The 16,686-nt window shown below is 36.9% G+C and overlaps 2 protein-coding genes across 2 annotated transcripts; one reads left to right on the forward strand and one right to left on the reverse strand.

Annotated features, from left to right (window-relative positions):
- Positions 1-657: 657 nt before the first annotated feature.
- Positions 658-8,961, reverse strand: LOC115224029 (phenylalanine--tRNA ligase, mitochondrial). The gene is made up of 6 exons (XM_029794826.2): positions 8,753-8,961; positions 5,162-5,726; positions 4,427-4,577; positions 3,081-3,212; positions 1,446-1,606; positions 658-1,049 (listed from the first exon to the last, which is right to left on the reverse strand). The coding sequence occupies exons 1-6, from the start codon at positions 8,770-8,772 to the stop codon at positions 765-767; spliced, it is 1,314 nt and encodes a 437-aa protein (XP_029650686.1). The 5' UTR covers positions 8,773-8,961; the 3' UTR covers positions 658-764.
- A 610-nt stretch (positions 8,962-9,571) lies between these two features.
- LOC115224030 (LYR motif-containing protein 4) lies at positions 9,572-15,570 on the forward strand. The gene is made up of 3 exons (XM_029794827.2): positions 9,572-9,731; positions 12,583-12,703; positions 14,310-15,570. The coding sequence occupies exons 1-3, from the start codon at positions 9,649-9,651 to the stop codon at positions 14,355-14,357; spliced, it is 252 nt and encodes an 83-aa protein (XP_029650687.1). The 5' UTR covers positions 9,572-9,648; the 3' UTR covers positions 14,358-15,570.
- The last annotated feature ends 1,116 nt before the right edge of the window (positions 15,571-16,686 follow it).

Genomic DNA, 16,686 nt, shown 5'->3' on the forward strand with positions numbered 1-16,686 from the left:
GACCAAGGACAGATCCCTGTGGTACACCCGATGACATCTCATATAGTGTAGAGTGCTGTCCTAGAACTACATATTTAGCATACAGGCTGTCCACTTTTAGTGGTCAATCCTCTAAATTTTGTATATATATATATATATATATATATATATACACAATGCAATGGGGATCAAACAGATTTTGGAAAATTAATTTGGAAGCACCTCTGTGTATTTTAGGCTAATAGGTTACTCCAAACGAATACGTAAATATTGCAGATTCTTCAAGAGGTCCATACAAAATTAAGCAGCTATTTAATAGCATCCTGTAAATCCATGTATGTATAAATGGTGTAACTGGTACCCATTGTGCGATATATCATTTAATAAAATAAGAATGGACAACTTGAAACATCACTGTATTCATTTCAATACCCTGGTTATTTATTATCAATGTAAAATACGTAACATAACATTAAGTAATTCTGCATCATTGCATAACCACTCCATTTCATCAGGTGATATTCAGTCATCATTCTGTGAAATACAATCAATATATGAGGATAATTGTGGAATTACATAATGTTATGTAATGTACATTGCATTAATGATAAATAACCATGCTACTGAAATGTGCATAGTGATGTTTTGAGTTATCCATTCTTTTTTGTTTACAACACACAGACAGACCCAGAAATACTTTAATAATTTTTATCACAGCAATACAAAATGAAGCCCTAGTTTTGAGGGCAATGTCCACAAGCTGCTCCAAAACAGCAGAATGGAGGTTATCGGACCTCTCCACCCAGTCTTTGTGCCACAGCCTGTTCAATGTTTTGATGAACCAGATTGACTTCCTGCTGAGTTAAGGTCTTTAGCAGATGGCGGTAAACAATTCTATAGCAGTGACTGTGTCTTTTCTTCTTGCTGTGGTAAAACTCGTCAACACGAAATACTTGCTCAACCATGTTGCCTCCAATTTCCCGTACGAGTTCATAGAAGTTGTTTTCTTCGTAGTTGTCAGGAAGCCAGAAAGAGATGTCGTTGAGGCACTGCGGGAACTGACTCACAGGCTGAAAAATAGGAATAAAGTTATGGTAGTAAAGCAATCAGACAGAACGCTTAGAGGCATTTCTTCCAGTTTTATTATGGTTAGGGTTCAAATCCAGCCAAAGTCAACCTTACCTTTTATCCCTTCAGGATTGATAAAATGAAGAACCAGACAAGTACCGAGGTCAATGTAATCACCTTATCCGCTAGGTACAAGGTGAGAGGGAATAAGTGGGGCAGGTGTACAAGGAGTATGTGGGAGGAGTAGGGGATGTCTAATACAGGGCAGCAGAATAAAGATGATACAGTAAACAGGAGCAGGGGGGGGGTATTAGTCCTGTTATAATTGTGATACATGGACACATATATTGTCATAGATGATAAGAAAAAAGTAAAATAAATAACACAAAAATGTTTACCTTATATGTGATTGGCGTGTGTGGATCATCAACCTGGAACTGTGATAGGAATCCAGAATCTTTGCTCCAAAACAGTCGGATGTCTGGAATTTGGTAGAGACACATGGCAAGACGTTCTAGCCCAAGACCAAATGCCCAGCCCACTTGAGAGCCAGCTCCAGCTGAAACAGATAAATATATATTCAACATGTAGTGGCAATGGAAGGGATCGTATCAGAGGACATATTTGAGTTCTAGGGTTTCTGCATCAGTTTAATACTGATTTCCAGCTAAGGGGGTACGAGGCTAAATATTGTGTGGAAGGAGAAGAGATGCTCAAAGTTCAAAATCTTTGACTTTCATCGTTCTGGAGGTTGATAACATAAAATACCAGTCAAGCGCTAGATACAGATTCCAATAACGCGATGAAGGAGGATGAGGAGGTATTGAAAAAAAACAACAAAATATTTAATTTTAAAAAGGCTAAGAAAGAACAAGATTCGAATTTGAAATCTAGAGGAAGGCAACTAAATATTGTTTTCAACTTTTGGGACAAGGACAGCAGTTTGGGGGGCAAGGGGCAAGTCGATTACATCGATCCCAGGGTTCAAATCGTATTTATTTGATCAACCCTGAAAGAATGAAAGGCAAAGTCGACCTTGACGGAATTTGAACTCAGAACGTAAAGACGGACAAAATGCCACAAAGCATTCTGTCCGATATGGTAACGATTCTTCTAGCTCGCTGCCTCGAGGCAATTAAATATTGTAATGCATTTAATCTTACTGTTTTAATAATTTGTAACGGTTCAAACTAATTCTTGCTAAAAATTTAAATAATCAAAACTATTGTAAGAGTTGTCTCCCATACTCCGTCACAGACTCGGAATAACGATTAATGATTGTATTTTTTCTTGTTTGTTAGTTTGGTTGTTTGTGTGTATTCCCCATCTTAAAAATGTTAAAATCAACTTATATAAACATTAACCATGCTAACCAATGCCAGTTGTTGGTACCAGACATACTTGAGAAAGCCTCAAAATGTCACAGTCATTTTAGCTAAGATCTTTCTTCTCAGCCCTGAAGGAGTCCCGAGTGTCTCTTGCTTTGCTTCAGATGTTATGGAGTAAATATATATGCGAGACAGGTCTGTCTCTGAAAATGACACAATGTTACATAACATTCCCAGAGGATATCTACAATCTGTCCACAACAGCTGTGTGTCCTACATAGAAATATAATGAAATAGTTGTAGTGAATTTGAACTCCAAATCTAGGAGTTGCTAGAATGTAAACATGCCTTGTTTTCATGTTTACAAGCCTTCTGTAGAGTATTAGATTGACCAGCCCAATACTTATTTTATCGACCTTGAACTAGCAAAAGAGAAAGTGGGCTTGTGTAGGATTTGAACACAGAATGCAAGGAGACGAAACCAAATTTACTGGTTTCTATCTGTGAAATTCAATTCCCAAGCTTTTGGCTAAATTAAAACTAGAGTAGAAGATAGCTCCAAAGGTGCTGTGGAGCAGGGATGAAACTGGACCCATAGAATTAGTGCAGACATCCTAACCATAGAACCCCCATCTGAACACATAACAAAATGGAAAACGAAAATTAAGAAGTCAAATTTTGAAGCATTCAATTCTTTGGTTTTACCTGTGTGTAATATTTCTTGTTCAATGATTCCACATCCGAGCAATTCCATCCATTTGTCTTCGTATTTAATTTCAAGCTCCCAAGATGGATGTGTAAAAGGGAAATAAGCAGGAACCCATCGGACTTCAATATCTAAACATAAAAGCAAATAAGAAAAATTGAAAGAAAAACTGCAAAAGAATAAACCTTTGAGCAATCTTTGACAGGAATTCAAAATTTGGTATTTTTTTTCCTTTCTTCCACCCTAAAATAATTTATTTATTCGAAGAACTCAGAGGAGACAGAGCAGTCTCACTGCCCCAAGATTTTTTATCATAGCCTCTGAGATTGACAGGAAGAAGTTATCCTAAAACTAGAGACCTCATTCAAAAAATTCCAATAGAGTAGTTTCAAAATTTAGGTTGCAGGAGTCATCAAAAGAGAAAGCCTTGAAGCAGTGGGCATTCTCTCCTGATAACCCCGGAAACCTATTATTGTGGAGCAGTGAAGAATTAAATCTATTATCCAAAAACAGGATTCTGTCTAAGAATTTTCACTCATAAAGCTTTGGTCAATCCAAAAGCTATGGTCAAATACACTCCCACAAGATACCAATTTAGTTGAATAACTAATTGAGCTGGAGAACTGAACTGAACCCTTGCCTTCTGATAGATGTTTCAGCCCCAGCCAACAAAAAGAACAAAGTTTGGGAAATTTAATGGAGAAATTAGGATTGTCATGACAGTAGAACATGGTCAGAAAACTGCTTTACTGAGAACTGCAAAGATCTTCAGATTAGTACATGGGTGTTAAGTATTGTAGAAAGAGACCCTGTGAGACCTTTGAGAAAAGGTTGTCATGCGCTCTTACAGAATCAGCCAGAACAAATGAAACTGAGAGATCTGAGAAGTGAAATATACAAACTGTAATAATAATAATAATAATATTTTCTATTACAGGCACAAGGCCTGAAATCTTGGTGGGGAAGGAGCTACTTAATTACATCAAACCTAGGGCTTACCTGGTTCTTATTTCATCAACCCCAAAAGAACGAAAAGCAAAGTCAACCTCAGTGGAATTTGGGCCCAGAACATAGAGGTAGACCAAATGCCACTAAGCATTTTGTCTGGTATACTAATGATTCTGCTAGGTTGATTGGAACCAATGTGTCCAAAGACTGCATCAAGCTCCAATATCTACTTTGGAGTGGTTTTTAAGTTGAATGCCCTTTCTAACACCAACCACCTTAATGACAATAGTGGTTTTTAATACAGGTAGAAGGCCTGAAATTTTAATGGAAGGGGTTCAATGAAGTTTTTTTGCTTTGATTAAAACATACTTTCATATGTATTATAAAACCTACTTACTGGTACCAAATAAATGGATGGCTAAGTTTAGCAAGCAATTCTTCAAGTCTTCTTCTATTAGGTTGATCACTTCCCTTCTGTGATAGGCTTGTTTGTCGTCCAATCTTTCCCCTTCCTCAAAGAGACACTGGCTGCTGTCATTCTGAAACAACTGGAACAAACAAAAGAGGACACACAACGTTAAGGAAACACTGGAAAGAGATAGAAAAGTTATTGCATTCCAACACACACACACACACACACTTCAGGTGTGTCTGCATCACCTACTTATATTGTTTAGCTTTAGGACAACCCTCAAAGTGAGACTTGGAAGGGCAGTAAGAACAGGTAAAAATACTAAATGTATTCCATCAAAGGTGACTCAGAAAGACCCTAAAGGTCAACTGGTGCCACAGTGTCACACCTGAGAAGATTCTAAGAAGAGGAAGGTTATAAGCACTGCAAGAGATTGTAGCAGAATGCTGATTCCACCTGGCTAGCAACATTCTCAGTCTAGTCAGTCAATGGCACTTGGAAACTACTTTGACTTGGACACAGCTGGTCAGCCAGCATAAAAAAGGAGCAGGGTAGATCCCTTGGTAGTCGACATTTCAAGATGACCTGAAGACAGTCAACATTACATGGAATGGACATGCAAGAGTAGCAACTGACCCGAGCCTGGTGGAGCAAACAGGTTGCATAATGTGTTGAACAGCAGAGGAGGACCTAAAATCTCTGAAGGGACATTCTACTTACCGTGTGTTGTGTAAAGAGTCGAACTCCTTCAACTTGATGAAAAACTGGAAAATGAGTTTGGTCAATAGAATCACGGCGATAAACATCACCAATCACTAGAAAAGCATCCAATCCAGATCGTATAAGATCACATTGATGGGCCGATGTGTGGGCTCTGAGCATCAAGTTGGAATTAATATAGTAACTGTCACTGACTTTTCGGCTCACATGGTCAGTGGGAACCAAAAGACTGTCAAAATTTTGCCATGTGGTGACCACAGGACTAAGGTTGTCGTAGACTGAAAATAAAGGGTTCCCTCGTGAGTTTCTAAAATAGTTGTATGTAAATGACTGTATTCTCTGACGAATTAAGTTAAGTGGGTGGTGCTTCTTGTTGTGAAGGTTCTCTCCAAGTTTTGAAACTATACTTTCACTAATGTTAGTAACTGAGTCTCTGGGATAATGCTTATCCAAGACGGAAATGGATTTATTGTCTGTGTGTTGCTTACTGTTAAATACACATGAACTTGTGAATCGTCGTGACAAAGAACATTTCGAACGCCAGCGAAATAAACATAGCGAATACCTGAAATGAGAAAAAGTAAATATTTTTGGAATCAAGCTTTTTAAAAACGGTTTCCAAAACAAATTGTGTGTAATAAAGTCAAGTAATATAGAATAAATAAAGATTTCAAATGTTAGCACAAGGCCAGCAATTTAGGGGGAAAGGGTAAGTGCTCAACTGGTACTTATTTTATTGACTCTGAAAGGATAAAAGGAAGGTCAAGCTTAGTGAAATTTGAACTCAGAAGGTAGAGATGGACGAAATACTGTTACGTCCAATGTGCTAATGATTCTGCCAGCTTAACACCTTATAAGGAGTAAATAATAATTTCGAAGTTACAGTCACAAATTTGTGAGGAAGTAATTAATTAAATTAAACCTTAGTACTTGCTGGTATTTATATTTTACTGAACTTGGAAGGATGAAAGTAAAAATTGACTTTGAAATCAGATGGTAAAAAACCAGAACAAATACTTATTTCTTTACTGCCCACAAGGGGCTAAACATAGATGGGACAAACAAGGACAGACAAAGGGATTAAGTCGATTACATCGACCCCAGTGTGTAACTGGTAGTTATTTAATCAACCCTGAAAGGATGAAAGGCAAAGTTGACCTCGGCGGAATTTGAACTCAGAACGTAGCGACAGACGAAATACTGCAAAGAATTTTGTCTGGCATTCTGTCTCCCTTTAGTTTTTGTCATAAATAGAAGATGGCATTTTGGATATAATGCTTTATGGCGTTTGTCCAGCCTCCCTGTTTGGAGGGTGGGTTTTCTGCTAGTATAAATAATGTTAGAAGACATTCATATTACAGTGTGGTTTTCCTGAAGAACGATGATGGCATTGATAATGAAGACAGAAAAGGTAAAATTAATTTAAGGGGGACTTGAACTCACTTGAAGTGGCATAACCCACCATTGCAGGTCATTTGGTGAACCTGCAGGCACTGGTGCCACATAAATAACACCCATACTGACACCATGTAAAAGGCACCTGTACCAGTGCCACATATAAAGCACCTGTACTGGTGCCATATAGAAAGCACACCACGTTAGGAGCAGCCATGCTGGCGTCACATAAAAAGCAAACTCATGCCTGCACTACACAGAAAAGCAGTGTTCCAGCACCATGGAAAAAGCAGCCAGTACACTCTGTAAAGGGGTTGGCGTTAGGAAGGGTGTCCAACTATCGAAACCAAGCTGAAACAGAAGACCGGGGTCTGGCACAGCCTTCTGGCTTGCAAGCTCCTGTCAAACCATCCAACCCATGCCAGCATGGAAAATAGATGTTAATCCTTTTGTTACCATATTTCTGTAAACATACGCTGCCATTGTGTCAATAAGTTTTTAATATAATAAAGAATTTAGTAAAATAGCTTTTTCATTATTAAGATGGCGTCTGGAAAAAAAATAGCATAAAATTTTGAAAGATTATAATTGAGACCACTTTAAAGCAATAAATTTACATCAAAGAACCTTGGACAGTCTCAGGCGGTTTAGTATGAAAAGGGTTAAATAATAATGCTGTTGCTGCTGCTGATGATTACTAAGATTTACATGAACTGGAAGAAAAGCTACAAGAAACCCGTCCAGCCTACATTTTATTAAGACTATTGTCTATGGCTTTACACTGCACTCTCCATCACATAGTTGTTGATTGAATTGTCACAAACAAAGGTCTGCTCACAATTGAACCCATTGTATTGACATGTATGCCAGAGAGACCGATAATGCGGCTCTGTGCTTTTAAGGAGTGATGTGAACCAACGTCGACATAACACAGGCGGGCCCCACTCGACTTGGTCTCCTCAGAACTTACAGTAAATAAGTATTTTTTATTGATACTTTCTACAAAACCCTTTCAGGTAGTGCACATCAGGTTATAAAGTAAAAATAAACCCAACAACTAGGCGGAGGGCAATATTTCACGGACCTCGACTTATCCTCGAACATTTTAATGATGTAGATTACAATTTTACAATTATGCCGAAAAACAAACTTTTGGAGACTATTTCAGCCTTCCCTTCCGGAATTTGTTAAATGAGTATTTTTCAGAGAAACCGGTATAATTTGAAAACAAATATAATGAACAAATTCCAAAAGGGAAAAGGTGGAATAGTCCAAAGGGAAAGTTTTGTTTTTTCTTTTTATTCTTCGTAATTGTAATCTATATCATCATAATGTAAGAGGAAACAAAGTCGAAGCGTGTAAGTTATCCGAAACTCCGCCTATAAAAATCTGAAGAGATTTGAACAACAAATTTCAGTATAATCGTAATCCACACCATCTAAAACGTATTTGTAGAAAATTTCGTTAAAAAATATCCATTTTTCAGAAGGTTATGAGCAAACGAAATGAATGGGGCCCAGTTGCGTAGAGTCGACCTTGGCGGATTTTAACCGGAACGGAAAGGAGTTGTAAAGAAGATTCTGCAAAGCATTTCGTCTTTCTGTCGTTGATTCCATCCTTCTGTTTTTTTTAATAATAATTTGTAATGGATAATTTCAGTGCTTCTCAACCAGGGGTCCGCAAAGGTAGTACTGACGGTCCGTGAACGAAATTCAAAATTTCATAGATTTATATATATATATATATAAGGATAAGCATATTCAGAGGGTTCCGTGGGAAAACTCCTTTAAATAAAAGGGTTGGGAACCAGTGGATTATTTCTAACTGAGATCCAAGACCAAAATTTGAGAGGCAAATATAGAATTTTATTATACTGTCGCAAGTACTCGACTGGAATTCAAACCCCGTTTCGTGGTCCGCGACCTCAACAGCTCCTTTATAGCATCCAGTGGCCAGCGATCCAGAGTTGACACTGGTTGGACGATATTAATAATTATTTATAAACAAATGCAGCGTGGAAGGTGTTTCTAAGACATTTAAGAAACACACAAAACCCGTTCGATCCACTTCGACATTTAAATTTAATTCGCCAAAATATTTTCGTCGCTTTCAGACCGCGACCTGATCACTGACAAAACTCCGAGCTAAGTGCATCTCCCTAAAATATTGTATTGTTCAAATAAGAGCAAAGCTTACCTATGCAGTACAACAACCATGCTTTCGGTTTACCAAACTAATCAGCGGACAATAATACAAACAGTTCTCGAGTTAAATGTGAAAACGGCGGAGTCTTTGGGTCAGTGAACGACGGAACAGGTACTCAGAAGAACGATGCTCGGCTAATTAGTTTTTATTTAAGGCTGTTTGTTTTACCGTTTTTTTAATGAAGATTTTCGGTTTTATAATTTTTTTAATAATAACAAATGAATTGGGGATTTTGTGAAAAAAGAAATTGTTATTATTCCGAAATAAAAACCAACCAGCTTCTCCCTAACTGGAATTTCTAATTTCGATATGGGACGAAGTGTATAATTACATTGATTAATAAACGACAATTGCCTAATTAGCTGTAATGATTGATTATCGTCTTCTTTGTCTTTTCTAGACAAGCTTTGTCAATGCTAGAGGTTAAACAGCTGCTTTTACCACGACCTTTCGGGTCTCACGACTGTATTAGTAGACATACACACACACACATGTGTGCGTGTATATATATATATATATATATATATATATATATATATATATAAGTATGTATATATACACACATTCATATATATATATATATATATATATATGAGGGAAACCACTATATGGACACCCTTATGCTAGAAATAGATCCGCTATGGGATCTATTTCTAGCAATTTTACTGAACCTTCAGTTTTTTTATATGCTAGACCACTGGTGTGAAATCGATGTTAATTAAATTAATATCTACTAATTTCTAGCCCTCATTTTAAATTTATATATATATATATAGCATTGATATATATATGATATACTTATATAAACAGGCATCCCCACGCGCGCACGGCCCAGTCGCGTGGTGAGTACCAAAAGCATCCTCACTTCCTGTGGAAAGCAGAGCAGAATGTCTGCAACGAGGAATCGCGTTCTCACGTTGTACAAGAAAATGTTGAGGGAATCCCAAAAGTTTCAAACCTATAACTTTCGGTAAGTGAACATTCAATTAGTAGACAAACCCATGACGCACTTACAGAAAATAATAATTAGGAAAACTTCTATTTTAGTTAATTAGTATTTGACCGTCCTAAGAACGAAAAGCGTGGTTTGGTATCAACAGGGTGAGACTGTTTATTTTGATTTGAAAGTTACTCGAGTCTTTAATAAATATTTAATACCGAAGCTGTTTTTATTGTAATCTAATTGCCTTCGGTTATTAATTCCACTTTTAATTTATAATTATCAGAAATAAATTACTTCAATCGATGCAGCATCTGTTCTGCTCGAAATAGTTTACATGTGTTCTTACGTAATTACTTAATTAATTAGGTTTCTTGTTGATGTGGTTGTTTTAAGTAGGACCACGGTTATCTTGTACAGCTTTCATCTTACAAGACGAGGGGTTTGTGCTCTGAAGGAGATTTGACTACCAATTCTGTAAAGTGGGGTTAAAGCGTAGGGCCTCCTCGGAGAATCATTGGCACTTGTACCATTTATTTGATATAAATAAGTTTGTGTCACTTGCCCATTCTCAATTTATAAGACATCCAGTTTTTAAAATATCTATGTTCTTGCGAAATTTTAATTTCTAACGAGAGCCGGTTTATTTCTATCAGTTAATAATCATTTCTTTTGTTAAGACCAACATTAAAAGGGAAAGATCGATCGGAGTCCTGGCACTTAATGGATCGATCCCTGCATCCTGCACTATTTTTAACTCAGAACTGAGACGGACGAAACCTGAAAAACATGTAAAAGTTCAGGCGATGCTGGCCCTCTCTAATAAATAACAAGGAGTTTTTACTGTGACATGAGGTCACACAGCCCCTCTTTCTCTCTGATCGAGCTATTATCGAATACGTCCCAGCTTTGACTATCTTATCTTTAAAAAAATCTTTTACTTGTTTCAATCATTGGGTTGTGGCCATGCAGGGGCACCTCTTTGAAACAGATCGACTCCCAGTACTTATTTTTAAAAATCAGATACGTATTTTATCGGCCTCTGTTATTGAATCTCTAAGTTGCTGGTACGTAAACAAACCAACACCGTATGTCTAGCTGTAGGAGAAACACACACACTCACACGTGTATGTATTTGGTATATAATTAGAACAGTGATAATGTGACATTTAAGATATGAATTCATAAAAACATATAAATTTCATTTATTCACATATTTTTAAGGAAACGAAGACTGATATTTCGACCAGCGCAAATGGAAACTAACTTGCTTTAACTTCTGCATCGTATCTTCAGAGGGTTAAAACAAGCTGCTTCTAAGATATCCCTTGTTCATTCGTGATATCCCATTGTTCCTACCATTGTCAGATATTTTTTTTCTTTTTAATCCGCAGTATTCAAAATATCGAAGGGTACCCTTTGTATAGGATCAAACTGTCTGCTTGCAGTAATATAAATTATAAATGGAAATGAATTTCAAAGGCGTTTTCGAATTAACTGGTTACAATACCGAGGTACCTTGAATCTGGGGCACCTTAACTATCTACAAGGGTTAAAAATAGAACATGCCAGCAAAGGTCATGACCTAGATGCGGCCCGCCCACGAGAGTTCCGGACCCCAGTAATGTACTCATTTGCATACAGCCAGTCAGAGCTCACCGTGACCTTGTCAAGTTAACAAATACACCCTACCAAATAAACTCAGGACAAAGAATGGTGGTGTCGCCAAGTTTTGCCTGATTTTAGAAGGAGACAAGTCATTAGATAGATTTGCATCTATATCTGTTATCAGATTTTGTTAGGGCCCCATATGGTAAAGATATGGACGGGGGGGGGATATGGGTAGAGAGTGATGGACTAGCAACCCTCTGCCCTTACTGTTTTAGAAAGTAAACAACAAAAGGAAAAAATACTGAGAGGCAGCCATGGTTGGATCAAGAACAAGAACAACAAGCATTATCGAAAGAGAAAAGAAGCATGGTCATTCCTGACCCAAATGACCTTTTCTTATCGCCCATCATTTGTTGTGCGCTCATAAATTAGTTTGTTAGTTGAGCTCTGATTGGCTGTATGCAAATGAGTTCGTAACTGGGGTCTGGAACTCTCGTGGGAAAAAAAAATCCAAATCAATATATGGAATTCTTATCCCTACAGTTGTTATGTATCACAAACTCACGCACACAACTGCGTCATATTTGTTTATATGTATACATTCATAACGGTTTTGTGTATATATATGCATCATTTGATTTGATCTGATCTAGTTTCAGCTCATGAGCTGTGGCCATGCTGTGGCACTGCCAGTTGATGTTGCTACATAATTTTACTTCACTAATTCTTTTTAGAAATTGACATTTGGTGCATGAGGGAATTTCATGCCTCTGCCCCTTATCTGCACCTTCTGCTGTGAAATTGGTTCATCTGCGATACTTGAGAGTAAGAGGTCCAGTTTCATTTTGATGACACCTACATCCACCCCATGCATTTTTTGTTTAGCCAATGTCCTTTCCCAAGGCCCCATCATAAGACTGACCGGTCGAGTATTGAGAGATGCGAATAACAAAAACTAGGTTATTTGTGCCAATAAGAGAGTTTCGTTGTAGCCCCTTAACCTGCTAAAAATAGCAACCAAATCACCACTTACTGAATTAGAAAGGAAGGACAAATTGAATGATGTGGTATTAGGCATATTGTGACTTAGGAAGGAGATGAAATGGCCATTCATTTATGGAATGCTTTTGGCTAAATGTCAGAAATTGTAGCAGGTGTTGCCTTTGTGTTTATGCTTGAATGAATATGACACGGTTGTGAAAAAAGGACGATGAATTAAAAGTATAATTTGTGACTCTGTCTTTTCTCTTTTTTGCTTCTGTTTCCACAGAATGTATGCATTACGTAGAACTAAGGACGCTTTCCGAGAGAATATATCAGAAACGGAGACTTCAAAAGTAGAGAAACTCATAGAAAAAGCAGAAGCCAATCTGCAAGTCCTGCAAAGACAGGTTGGTGTTTGTTTGCATTTATGTTTCACCTGAGAACAGGCAATACCTTGAGGAACCCTTCTACACCAGTGTCTCTCACCCTCTCAGTACCAGCTAACTTTTCCGCTCTGTTGTGTGCATTTGGTTGCTTTACATGCGCAGGATGGCACTGCTAGAATAACTAAGCCACAGTTCAGAGATTTCTTTGTAAATGGAGTCTTAGAACTGGAAGTTGGTGCTGTTCATTATAATAGTCAACAGTTTGGGAATATCTGAGTTGTAAGTCCAAAGTAGTTACGGTGATGAGAGAAGATTATACTGATTAACTAGAGGGATGAGGTTAAAGGTGTACAGGGAAACAATATTCAGACTAAAATAGTAGTTTTCTGAGAGGGGAAGGGTTGAGGTCTTTCAGAGTCTGTTGATGACTTGTGGAGCTTTCAACATTTTCTTGAGAAGGTTTGAAGTAGTGGTTTAGGAATTTTTGGTAGGATCTATAAGATTTTATTGAAGGATCCATTAATACTGGTGACCAGTTAAATTTTTCAATTTGGTCCTGGTTTATGTGTTTTTATGAGATGATAGCAGGTGGAGAGTTTCTAGCAATGAAGTTATGCTTAATCTTGTTCACATATATGCTATGGCTAATGATGCGCAGACATATACTGAGACTTGGCACCTGGATGTTAGCAAGCACTCTTTAAGAGATGAGGAATTATGTACATTATTTAAGTTATTTACAATTTTCGAAAACTAAAAGAAGCAACACAGGCAAAACACCACTCAGCATTTCACCCAGTATACTAACAATCCTCTCAGCTTGCTGCCTTACATTGGACAAACTATTAGCAAAATTTTGTCGTTATGTTCTGTGTTCAGATTCCAATAATGTAAACTTTGCCTTTCATCCTTTCAGGGTCAATAAAACAAGTACCAGTTGCATACTGGGGTCGATGCAATCATCTACTTCCCTCTCCTAAAATTTCAGGCATTATGCCTACAATAGAAAGAATTATTATAATTATTCATTAAGTTAATGTAGCTAGCTGACAGAATCATTAGCCTGCCTGGCAAAATGCCTTCATCTATCCTTATCTTCTGAGTTCAAATTCCACTGAAGCCAACTTTGTCTTCCATCCTTTCAGGATCGATGTAATCAACTTAACCCCTCCCCCAAAATGTCGGGCCTTATGCCTGTAGTAGGAAAGATTATTATTCATTAAAGACGATGATGAAGATGTTTTGAGCCAGCAGAGTCGTCGTTGCTCCAGACAAAAACTGCTGAGTGTCATTTCTGCCAGCTTTTTACATTCTCAGCTCAAATACTCCCGACTTTCACTTTCACTCTTGTCGGGAAGATCAAATAAATATTTGTCGAGGATTGGGGTTGATGCAATTGATTTCCTCCTTTCTTCAAAATTGCTAAATTTTGTGCCAAAATTTGAAAGCATTATTGTTTGCATTCATTCCATTAAATCTGGATCCCTTGAGGGTTTATTCTATGCTTGGGTGTTTGTCCCGGCCCCTTTGTGTCCTGTCAAAATATAAATTCTACCAAATTTGAAAATGAAAAATTTTTTTTAAATCTCTTGTTTTAGATGTTTTCCCTTCTCAATTTCTCTTGCAGACTGCCATTAATCACCTGTTTAGTGAAGGCAAGCTCGTTATTGAATGAAACAGCCTGCAGAACTACATGACTGAATACGGCTCTGATGGGGATGAAGATGATGATGATATGTGATGCAAATGATGACTGCAAACAGCTGATGTGTTTAAGCCACTTCTGCCCACCACTCCAACCATTTCATAATCTTGGTCTTTATCTTCTGCCTTCTGATGTTGCTTTGATTATGTCTGACGAAATAAGAATTAGGAAATGGATTTTGGGGTTCAGAGACGGGGGAAAGGGCCGGGGTGCATCCTCAGAACTTTTTGTTTTGCTTCAACCTACCTCTTTTAAATGTTTTGGGTTTTAGACTTTTCCACAAATGTCCAACTGAATTAAAAATACTCTTTTGTTTCTACCTCCAAATTGGTTCATGTTAACATCTAACATCTAATATGATATATAGATATATATATATATTGTGTATATATGTATATATATATAATTAATAACTAATAATTTTGCCAAGTAGTCAGTACGTTAAAAATAACCATTTTAAGCAAACTTGTACAAATATTCTATAATTATATACATGATTATAATCAGGGTTAGGGTTAGGCTAATTGCTTCACCACACACTGATTTAGAAATAGGAACTAAATGCCTTTTCTACTATGATAAAAGATCTCCAAGACAGTAAACACACTTTTTTACGTAAAAAAGTCTGTTTACTGTCTTGGAGATCTTTTATGGTTGTAGAAAAGGCATTTAGTTCCTATTTCTAAATCAGTATGTGGTGAAGCAATCAGCCTAACCCTTGATTATAATCATGTATATAATTATAGAATATTTGTGTGTGTGTGTGTGTGTATATATATATATGCGTGTGTGTGTGTGTGTGTATATATATTATATTTATATATTATATATATATATATATATATATATATTATATATAATGTCAAGGTACTTGTCAAATTGTAGGCATATTTACAATCATAGCCCACCAAAAATCTATTGTATTGGAGTTATGTGATCGAATGGAGGAATAAATATTAGGTTTATAAAGAAACCAATAAATTTAATTCAAACAAGGAAAGGATTTGTGTATGTATGTTTAGATATGTATGTGTGTGTATGTCTGTTATATATATATATGTATATATATCATATATATAGAAGATGTTTTGATATTGCAGAAATTTTTACTAAATTTACAAAACTGGATTATTTTTGCATCATTTTGTATATAAAATAAAATACATCAAGAATATTTGAATTTAAAAAAAAAATTATGAAAATTAAAAATTTTGCCTTAGAAATGTTAATTTCTATAGATTTATGTATTTTGTGTTTTTTTTTTTCCATGTAAGTGTCTTTTTGTTTTTGAGATGAGAACTTTAGGAAGCAGCAAACCTCTGGAGAGAAGATCTGAAAACCCACTTAACCCTTTCCCATTCAGGTTACCATGTCTAATGTGATGCTTATTTTAGTATGAAGAAACTCAAATAAGCCCACTGTGTGTGTGTGTGTGTGTGTGTATCCTTTTCTTGACATCATGTGGTTGTAAATGAATATCACTGTCAGACAAATAATGTCTATTTCCAGTCTTCCGTGTCTGACCATAGAGAAATATTATCTTGCTTGGAAACAGGTGAAGGTTGGCAACAGAAAGGACATCTGGCCATAGAAAATCTGCCTCAATAAACTCTGTCCCATACAAACATAGAACAATGGGTATTAGTAGCTGTGTGGTAAGTAGCTTGCTTACCAACCACATGGTTCCGGGTTCAGTCCCACAGCGTGGCACCTTGGGCAAGTGTCTTCTACTATAGCCTCAGGCTGACCAAAGCCTTGTGAGTGGATTTGGTTGACGGAAACTGGAAGAAGCCCGTCGTGTATATATGTTTGTGTGTCTGTATTTGTCCTCCCAACATCGCTTGACAACCGATGCTGGTGTGTTTACGTCTCTGTAACTTAGTGGTTTGCTAAAAAGACACCAATATAATAAGTACTAGGCTTACAAAGAATAACCTGGGGTTGATTTGCTCGACTAAAGGCGGTGCTCCAGCGTGGCCACCATCAAATGACTGAAGCAAGTAAAAGAGTATAGATTGAGGCTCTGATGAAACTGTAAAGCAGAGTTTCTCAACCGTTTCCTTACATCTGTACCTCGTAGCCATTCAGTGTTTCAAAAATAATATATTTAGAATAAAATATAAGGAATTGTACAAAAACAGTGTTGAAATATTTGGTGTATTGTAGAAGTATAAGCAATTTATTACAGAGAAATTTTTTATGGGACCCTGGTTGAGAACTATTGCTATATAGTGTTTCTTGGGCATTTAACTATGAGTTCATAACATCATACAGTGGAAACAACAAAACCTGTTACTCT

This window comes from Octopus sinensis, linkage group LG24 (genome assembly GCF_006345805.1).
Source record: "Octopus sinensis linkage group LG24, ASM634580v1, whole genome shotgun sequence".
In the NCBI taxonomy this organism is placed as follows: Eukaryota; Metazoa; Mollusca; class Cephalopoda; order Octopoda; family Octopodidae; genus Octopus; species Octopus sinensis.